The following is a 10359-nucleotide window of genomic DNA, read 5'->3' as shown; positions in this document are numbered from 1 at the left end:
GGTCCAGAAGCCGGCTGGGGGCCAGTCTACATTGTATATCAATATGAATCCCATTTAACAATTTTTATAGCCTGTCTGCCTTTGCTGGACAGTCCAAATCCACTCTCAGCAGCCCTGAACCTAGTATTTGCAGAAAGTTTCAGTTCAGGAGGGCAGACACCAAAATGTGTAAATGACAGCCTTAAGGAAGTGTAACACTTCCCCAACATTCAGACATATTTCATTCTTCTCACTACATGTAGAAGTTGTAGTGTTAGTTGTTCTCCTTTTCATTTACTTGAAGCAACAGATCAAAATGTTGCCATAATCACAGAATGGGAATACCCCTTTATGAATATTAACATCTTTGAGATAGAAGAGCTCCTGTCACCATCAGGAACCACTACAATGTAGCTACTTACATTTTCATTTTGTATATTGCAGCCCTACAACATACGGTTTCATCATTTCAAGAGAAATTAGCACTTAAAATAAAACAAGATTAGGGATTTGTCCAAACTCAAACAGTTTTAAAGAGGGTAAATTTTACTATTTCTAAATTATATCTCAATACAGCTGGCTTAAAAAAAAAAAAAAGACAAAATTAAGGAATCCTACATTTTGGTATACTCTCATGAGGAAGGTACTTGCTATTAAGACTTGTGCAATTTTTGGTCACCTCCAATGTTAATGAAGTTTACACTGCAGATGATTATGACTCAAACCAACTGAAGACCTCAGGGAGCCAATGTGGAACATACCTGTTTTCCTGAGATTAGGATGTTCGGTGTGGTGGCCGTGAAAATGCACCTCAGATTTCCTACTACAAAGAAACCCTTGTTGTGCCAGGCCATACTCCCCAAGAGCTGCTCTCCATCAATGACTGAGTGGGGGGCACAGATACAAAGGCACAGAGGTGAAGGGCATTTGTAGTTGTGACATCCCTGTCAGCCTTCCTGAAACTTTCTTAGAGCTACAATGAAGTCAAAGACATTCCTTAATTCCTTCTCTCTCTTTCACAGGGTCAGACCCACCTCATGGTCTGATGGCACTCCAAGCCTCCTCTAGCTTCCTCCCCTTTTTCCTCCGCAGAGGCATTTCCCCCCAATCTAAATCTCTTTCTTTACCTCTAATGTCATCTTGGTGTCTTCTCCTCCGTCAACCTGGACTAACACTGGGGTATTTGTCCTTCAACTCCTTTCCTTCATTGGCTGAAGGGTGCTTCCAAGAAAATAACTTGTTGACCCTCCAGCCTATTGCATAGGCCAAGAGAAATCCCTCAGGCATTGCTGCAGGTGCTCGTGGAAGAACACCAGTGGCCTGAACAGGGATATGGACGGGGCACCAATATCATCTTCTACAATAATTTTAATCATTCTTTATGACTACTGTTTATATTATCTCAATAAAATAACCTTCTTCAATAAGCTCAATAAGCTTAAAAATAGATCAATAAAACATACCAAAATGCATCACCACTTTCCTCTATCAAAAAGACAAAGACCAAAGTAGATTTTTTTCTTTTACATTGGATTATAAATTTCTAGGATTTTTAGTACAATAAACCAACTAATTGCTTGAACTAAAAAAAAAAAAAGGTGTTGAAACCTACTAGGCCTAGTGAAAAGAACTGTTACATAGCTATAAATAACTCTGTGCTTGCATTTTCTTACTTAGAAAATGGATTCACACAGCAAATACTTATTGAACACTCACAAGCACCTATCAGGTATTGTTCTAGGCACTTTTGATAAATGGAGTTAATTCATAGACTGCTCAAAAGAAAAAAAAAGACAAGACAAAATAACCAGCTTTATTAAAATGTTACCTTCCTAATTTATATTTCAGATATTCCCTTCCTTCATAAGAAATGTTTTCAGCTATTTCAGAAATGAAAATTCTGTCTGGGATTTGAGAACCATTTGTTTTATGCATAGTTCTATGCTAAATCCCCCTTGCACAAAGGCCCTAGTGTGGTGTTCAAACCCACTCCTGAAACCAAACCAGCCTGATGGATTTCACAGGATAAAAAGTCTGAATCTACTGCAAGAGTTCTTAAAAGGAGAAACAGGAAAAGTAATCAGTTCAATGGGTTTGGAAAAACCTGGTTTAAGGACCAAATGATGTGCATGTCATATATATTATCATACATGTTTATATATTTTATTCCATTGAAACTGAGAGTAAGAGTTCTAATTCTAATTCTATTTATTAAGCCAATATGGCATAACAAAAAATAGAATGAAGATGTAGGGATAAGCAATATTCCTAGAATAAAGATAAAACTGACAGAGCAACTAAAGCATGTAACACTGTTCTAAATATTATTTAACATGGACCTCCTAATAGTCTCACTATGTTAGTCATTTGAAATGCTCTAACTAAAAAGTCACCACCAAATTACAACAAAAGATATATTTAAAAATTAATTTAATGCTTGGCTAAAGCTTAATTACATATATAATTATCAAATAATAGTCCTTAATTTCCAAAAAGTTACTCTTGTGAAAATCACAGAATCAGAAAGCATAAACTTTAAAACAAGTTCTCTGAATATTTACAATGTGGTATAAACATTATAGAAGACTATGGATATTTAATTGCCTGGGTGTGGCTAATTAGCAAGGCGTATTTTTTATTGCATATATAACTCACATATGTGGGATTTAAAATATAACAGACTACTAAAATGCAAATGCATGTATCTGTAAGCTGGTCAGGGAGTAAAATCATGAATGAGATAGGACAGTCAGCCTAAAACCATGCAGTTAAGTTGTGGATTTGTTATTTTTAAAAATTAAATTTCTATGCTCCATCTGAAAACTATGTTGCATATATTAATAAGTAGAGTTCACATTAAATCCACATTTGACGTAATGCTGATTCAAGGAAGAAAGTTCACATTCATCCAATGACCACAACTCAACTCTCAATTTTAAGGCAGCACGAGAGTTCCGGTTATAGCAGCTGCTAACCAAAAGGTGGTAAACGTTTAGTCACTTGCCAGCCCTTTTGTTGCAACCATGTAGTAATTTCCCTAAGACAGTTTGTTATTGAATTATCTTCTGCTGTTAAAAGGCTTACTCTGTAGAAAAACACCACAAATTTCCAGTGTGAAAGTAACTCCATGGTGGTATAAATATATATATACGCATAATTACACAATTTACACCGCACACGTCGTTTACAGAGCACAACTAAGAGGGCTAATTTGAAAGACCATACAAAATACTTCTGTAAACAAAGTATGACAGGCAGTAAGGAAAACATTCACAGACTCCTAGAAATAATGTGAATTCCTTTCATTCTGAAGAAATCGCATATAAGGACACAGTATTGAAGATAATGCTCTTTGTATTAAAACAAGAATCAATATTTTACAGTTTAAAAACTTTACATATGTACAAAATTTATACAATGGGAATGGTATTAAAGCAAATAATAGGCTTTTCAGTCTCAGAGATCTATTTACCTTCAACCAAAGACTTAAATTCTTTCACATTGTGGTCACTTGCAACAGACAAAGCATGATCCAGAGCTCGAACACTTGCAAGGAGTTTTACTATCTGCTTTATATTTTCCCTAAAAAAGAAATAAAGTAGCAACATCTCATTAACCAGTACAAAAGGCTTTATGGAAAAATTTTTTATTGACTTTCTGACCATTTTAGAGATGTTTCAATTTTTTCCAAACATATACTTTTTTTTAAAGAAGGAAAAAAATAAAGAGAAGCTATAGCATGTAAAACAAAAATTTGATCTTTATCCATCTAAAATGAAATTGTGCGTATGTTGAAAAGACTAGCCCAGAAACAGGGGGACCCATTTTCAAAAAAAACATGTTTCATTCAGATCAATGACTTTCATTAATACCTTAAGAGGAAAGAAGGCAATTTGTTTCCAAACTACCTCAGAGCCCCAACTCCCATTCCTTCCCAAACCTGTACCCCATCTCTTTTAGAATATACCTGAACACTGATTACATAGGAGTCTTTATCACCAACCCATCGAGATCCAAGCATAATTTCCATTCCTCCAAAATCCACTAATAAATCAAAACACACTTTCCTCATCAACCCAGCTGGCAGCCACTGTACATTCTTATTATGAAATAATCCTCGACTTGAGTGTACATCAGTGTGCAACCCTACCCAGAGGGTTGTTAAAAGAGACTGCTGGGCCTCACCCCCAGAGCTTCTGATTCAGTTGGTCTGGGGTGGAACCTGAGAGTTTGCATCTGTAACAAGCTTCTAGGTGATGCTGATGCTGCTGGACCAGAGACAACTCTGGTATGAATGATGGTAACGTTTAGTTTGAACCACTCAAGAGAAACAGCACACAGTGTGGTGTATTATTAGTTGTCTCATCTCCTCTACAAGATTATATTAAGCACCTTTTAGGGAATGGCTGTGATTTATAAAACTTTGCAATTCAATTGGAACCCAGTTTATGTGCACTGCACAGAGCAGGTATTTAAATAGCTACTAACGTAAGTTCTTTTCTACAGAACAGTAAGAACTGTTTGTTAACATTTAACTCCCAGACAAAAACACTGTGAAGAATATGTAAATCAATGCCAAAAAGAAAAAAAAAAAAAACCTAGAATTTATCCAGTTAAAATATATATATAACACTAAGAAAAAATATTAGTACTGATAAATAACCAAAATGAAAATGACAATATGGATGAAATTAAGATATAAACCAAAACCATCAGCCAAAGAATTTTACCACTGAAATCTTTACTTTTAATTTTGCAGTAAAAGACAGCAAATTTTGTCTTAAGACAATATGGGGATTTTTCCGTGGGAAAGAGAATCAAGGAACAGAAAAGGGATTGTGTTATGGGGCATGACTAATGGTATGAACTAAACAAAAATGACACTGATATTAGGAAGAATACATGAAATTAAATTTTTAAAAAGACAACTTTTCAAAATTGTACTCGCTGTTGTTGTTGCTATGCTAGAGATTTATTCCCAAATTACATGCACATCTATGACATCAATGTCTACAGAAAGGATAAAGCCTCATTCATTCTTCTCTTTGCAACACTTGAGAAAAATTATGATTAAGCTGCTCCCCAAAAATCGTGAGTGACAAACTTTTAGTCCATGATATGGATAAAGAAGAACTCAACATGGAGTATGGGTGTCCCCAAATTGGAAAATATCCTTAAATATACTTTGGATTTAAGTAATCATATTTTCCAAGGATTCCATCTGTATGATCAATTTCCAAAGACCAAGGCCTAAGATTCTTAAGAGCCTCAGAGCTCAACAGAGCTCCTGATTCTTCAAAGGAAGAGACACAGGAAACAATTGTTTATTCACTCCTCCGAAGGCTAGTCCTTACCAGATTTTCCTTAACACCTTCATAAATAACATGTTAAAAAAGATTTTTGGTTATTTGCCAACATTAAGTCAACATACAATGTTGACTAAATTAACTAAATGTAAACTAAAAGGTAAGTATGTCTCTACTTAAGACACTTTAATAATAAATCTGACTACTAAACAAAAGAAACCCTAGATCACCATTCTATTAAATAATTATAAATAATCACCTTGCATTTCTTTTTTCCACATCAGAGCACCCCATACTGTTTCTGTAAATTGTATCTGCTAAGTGTACAAGGTATCGACAGAAGTTTTCTAACTGAGAAATAGTTCTTTCTCCTTTCAGATTCATGAACCACTGTTTGGGAAAACAACTGATTACCTAGAGATAAGAGAAAAAGAAAATAAAATAGTTAAAACAGAAACAATGAAAACTTCTAAAAGCCGAGTCTAGGTAACGAGTATAATGTATTTCACTAGAAGATGTGCTAGAGGATATCTGTGTAACCAATTATTCTGAAGGGAAATTCTCTTAAACCCGACTTCCCGCACTAACTATAGAAATACAGCTCAATTTTATTCCAAAAGACAGGTCAGGTAGTCAAAGCAAAAGATAATTAATTCATCCAACATTAAGTAAATTAGAGACATAAAATTGATAACCAATTATCAATTGGTTGCTTCATTTTTCCAGTTTTCCAGGAAGCCCTAAATGAACTGATTTCTCCTCTATCAGCAGCTTTTCACATAAAAATATTAACAGTATAAATATAAAACATAAATAGCATAAATAGCAAATTGTAGCCCCTCCCCTCCCAAACCATCTGGTCGACAGGCATCCAAGCAGGCACCAGAGCCTCACTTGGCCCAGAGTGAAGTGAATGGGGCATCACTACAGCCCCGCATGGAGTGTCACAGCCCAAGCAAGGTAAAGGAGAAGCAGCTTAGTGGGGGAGTTAGAGCCTACGTGGGTAGAAGAGGCTCACCACTAAAAGAAACCAGAGGTCCCTGGGAAAATGACTGATGCCAGGGCTAGGGCTGAGCAAGTACTAGATGAACCTGGAACATTTTGTACCAGAAAGCAAGAAAGAGCTCCGAAAAAATAAGAGGACATGTTTTAAGGTCACAGAAGCCAGCATGAAGGGACTCCCACTGATGAAATCTGGGAATATTCCTGCCAAAGATGCAGAACTTGAATCCAACCATGAGAAAATTTCAGACAAACCCAAATTAAGGGTCATTCTACAGAATATTTGGTCTATCATCTTCAAAAATGTCAAGGTTATGCAGGTCAAGGAAACACTTAAGATCCCTTCCAGATTAAAGAAGATTAAAGAGACACTACAAGTAAATGCAACGCATGACCTGGATCTTCTTTTGCCATATGATGAATATTATTGAGATAATTAACAAAACTTGAATAGAGGTCTGAGAATTCGGGGAAGGTAATAAACCAATGTTAATTTCCTAACATTGATGGTTACTTGGAATCACATGGAAGAAAATCCATGTTTGTAGGAAATGTACGCAAAATATTTGCAGGTGGTGGGGCATCACATCAGACTCTGACATGGTTCAGGAGGGAAAAAAAACTGTGCTGTACTTGAAATTTTCCTTCAATTTTGTGGCTGTTTTCAAAATAAAAATTTTTTAAAGACCAAACTTTGTAACTCATGCATATAAAGAAAATGAAACTATATTAAATAGAACTATTTCTCAAATGAAAAAAGAAACCATTTCTTTATAACACTCATGTAGTATATTCATGCAACTGTTATAAAATTATTATCCTGAAATTAAAACTTTTATTCATCCCTACAAAAGTACTAACAGAGAAATAGGTAGTTAGATATACACAAACATATGAACATAACAGTACAATTCTGATGTATAAAAATGCTATGGGGGTTTGGAAGTACCTGGGTAGGCACAATCATTAGTCAACCTTATACCAAGTCCAATAATCAAACAGAGGTTTCATAAAATTCTCAAATCCCTCTTCAAACCAAGAAAACAATTCATTTTAACTTATGTGCTTTTATAACTTTGGTTGTATCATTTAACTCACATTTTGGGCTTTTTTGATGCTGTCATCTCCATATTCTGAGTTCTGAAAAGCCATGAGAATGTATCTATTTAGTAGACCATCTATTGATAACTCCTGAAGAGTTTTATTTGAGAAAATGCCATACCACTGAAGAAAATTCCCTAATAGCTAGAAAGAAAAAAGAAAATTATTGAGGGGCCATGTTAAGCAATTATTAGGTACAAAGCAAATTATTTACATGGTACACCACCACCTGAAATTCAATAGATGTTGCCTTGCCCAAGTTTACTAATAAGCACTTCTAAAGGGTCCAAATATTTTCCAGTATAACTGAGGATATGAATTCTTCATTTTTATTAGTTAAAATTTAAATAGCCACATGTATTGGAAAGTACAGATATGGAATATTTCCATCATCACACAAAGTATTACCGGGTAGTGGACTACAGTTAAAAGAACAATTATGACATTCTTTCATCAACTGTAACAAAGATACCACACTACTGCAAAGTGTTAAAATGGGATGGGGGGTTATATGGGAGCGCTGTATTTTCCTCATGTTTTTTCTGTAAACCTACAACTCCTCTAATTAAAGAAAAACGTTTAAAAAGAATATACAGTGAAGAATAGCATTTTATTACTTATTATTTTTAATAGTAAATATCAAATACTAGTTACTAGCATTTTAATATTTTATTTTGTGAGGCAATATTATATTTTTGGCCCACCAAAATAAGAGACTGGTCACTTAAAATTAATTTGTTTCTCAAAATTAGTAACCATAATGATTCAAATGATGGTACATCATACTCAAAAAGAATCAAATGAACAAGTAAAACAAACAAAAAATACATCTATCATAAAACTTAACATCAGGGATTTATTTTCAGCAAAACTATCATCTGTCATAATCTAATATTATTAACAGTTTTTAAATTTGATTGGTATTTAATTTGTATATTTGTTGTTTTTATAGTTATATAAAACTATAAGCATAAGGACATTTATACACAGTTTTATGTTTGTACAGGTTAAGTAATTTTATAAAAAAAATAATTAACAATGAGGGAAAAAAAGTACTAAGTAGTACTGATTTTTAGATAAATGTCCTCCATTTCCAAATTATGCATAATCTAGTCTTATAACCCAAAAAAGGTAGAAATTCTCTTTTTTACACCACAAGTGCATGGCTACCAGATCAGAACCTGACTCAGCCTGGTTGTATCTCTTGAACATCTCAAGCTACTAAAGCACAATATAAATAAAATGGAAGTCATTATCATCACCCTCCTCCCTTTCCCCATCCCACCACAGAAATGTCTAGTTTCCCAGAATGTCTCAACTCTAAATGGCAACACTATTCAACCAATTGCTCAGGCCAGAAACCTGCATATATTCTCAACACACCCCCTCAAGTTCTTTGACTCTACCTCCCTCCAATCCATCTCTCTCAGCTCCCACTGCCACCCTCTCATCTGAATTGCTATCATCTTTTTCTGGACCCTGCAGTTATTCAAGTTAGCATGATCTCCGGAGAAACTTTTCTCAAGCAAGGTTCTATGAGAGACCTAAAGCCTACAGAAAATGATTTGAATAACACTACCCAGTTTCCCCGAGGATAGTACACAGCTTGTTTCTAGATGCACAGGAAAGAAGAGATTTCATTATACACAATGGAAGCCTTACAGCATTAGGTATTTATTTGTTCACAGAACCCTGGTTGATAAGAGCTGCTCAAAAGTCAAAATGGCTGCCTCAGTTAGAGTCCCACCTCTACCACTTACCAACTGGATGACCCTGAGCAAGTTGTTCTGTGCCTCAGTGTTCCTTCAGTAGAGTGGGAATACTAGTGTTTACCCTACAGAGTTGTGAAGATCCAACAACATAATCTATATAAAGTGTAGCACACTGCTTGGCACATAGTAATTACACAATAAATAGTAGCTCCCAGTTTCATTGTAAGATCCTTACCCACTCCAATCCATTATCTCCACACCTGCTCGCCTTCACCTCAGGGCCAACTACTACTTATTCTTCTGGTCTAATAAATGAAATATCACTTCCTCAAGGTGGAAGGGGCTCTTCTGTGGATTTGCCAGACAAGGTCTGTGCCTCTTGTCATATGCTCCGATGCTATCTTGAACTGCCTCCTTTGTAACTCATCACACCTGAGGTTACCTGTTTGCTATCCACACATTGTGGATCCATGAGGACCTTCACTTCCATCTTATTCCATGCAACAGCCCACAAATTCAGAAGAATACCTGATGCTCTATTTGCTGAATAAATTAAATATACTTTACCTAGGCATTTTGTAGGCTAGCTTGAACCCTATTTTGGAACTTGGAATTCATTTTCTCCTATGGAAACAACAAATTTGACTAAACTTTTGGAAAACAATTAGTTGCAAAATGGATACTTCGTATATATAAATAGATCTAAGTCTGTAGAGTTAGTCAATTAGTAAAACGCTTTCAAAATGTAACATGAAGTTGAATAATATGTGAAGTCTTTTTGATAGCTGATACACACATACCTTAACTGAAGACCAAAACTGTCGTTGAAAAAACAAGTAAGGTCCAGAATTTTTATTTTCTAAGACACTAAGTAAAACAAAAACAAAAACAAAACACACCACCATTAAACGTTTTATACATAGCAAGTGCCAAATACTTCATATAAGAAAAACATCTCTGCAAGTAAATTAGGTAAACAAGAATTAAGTAGTTTTTAAACTTTCAAACAATTATACTCTGAAAGATACAAGGTTTAAAAAGTAACGGAAATTTATTCTGAGGTACTGAGTGAGAACAAAGTGCATTATTTGCTTCACTCTGCCTAGGTTAACAATTTCCCCATTGAGCTAGTCTCTCCGGGATACTGGTTCACAATAAATAGGTAAAGTTTATATTTCAAGCTACCTTTAGCTTTCCAAAATTTAAAAAGTCTTCTCTGGAAAAGAAGGGAGAATATTATCTTCAATGTTCTTAAGAGT

At 35.0% G+C, this 10359-nt stretch overlaps 1 protein-coding gene across 1 annotated transcript in view; it reads right to left on the bottom strand.

Moving 5' to 3' along the window:
* Nucleotides 1-3315: 3315 nt before the first annotated feature.
* PAXBP1 (PAX3 and PAX7 binding protein 1) overlaps nucleotides 3316-10359 on the bottom strand; it is a 31181-nt gene continuing 24137 nt past the window's right edge. Inside the window, exons 15-18 of the mRNA XM_037832516.1 lie at nucleotides 9901-9967; nucleotides 7386-7532; nucleotides 5545-5699; nucleotides 3316-3561 (exon numbers count right to left, since the gene is read on the bottom strand). Of these exons, the coding sequence (XP_037688444.1) occupies nucleotides 3444-3561; nucleotides 5545-5699; nucleotides 7386-7532; nucleotides 9901-9967 (487 nt within the window). The 3' untranslated portion in view covers nucleotides 3316-3443. The remainder of the gene's footprint in view (nucleotides 3562-5544; nucleotides 5700-7385; nucleotides 7533-9900; nucleotides 9968-10359) is intronic.

Source organism: Choloepus didactylus, chromosome 1 (assembly GCF_015220235.1).
Source record: "Choloepus didactylus isolate mChoDid1 chromosome 1, mChoDid1.pri, whole genome shotgun sequence".
Taxonomy (NCBI): domain Eukaryota; kingdom Metazoa; phylum Chordata; class Mammalia; order Pilosa; family Megalonychidae; genus Choloepus; species Choloepus didactylus.
This window is presented reverse-complemented; position numbering and strand designations above follow the sequence as displayed.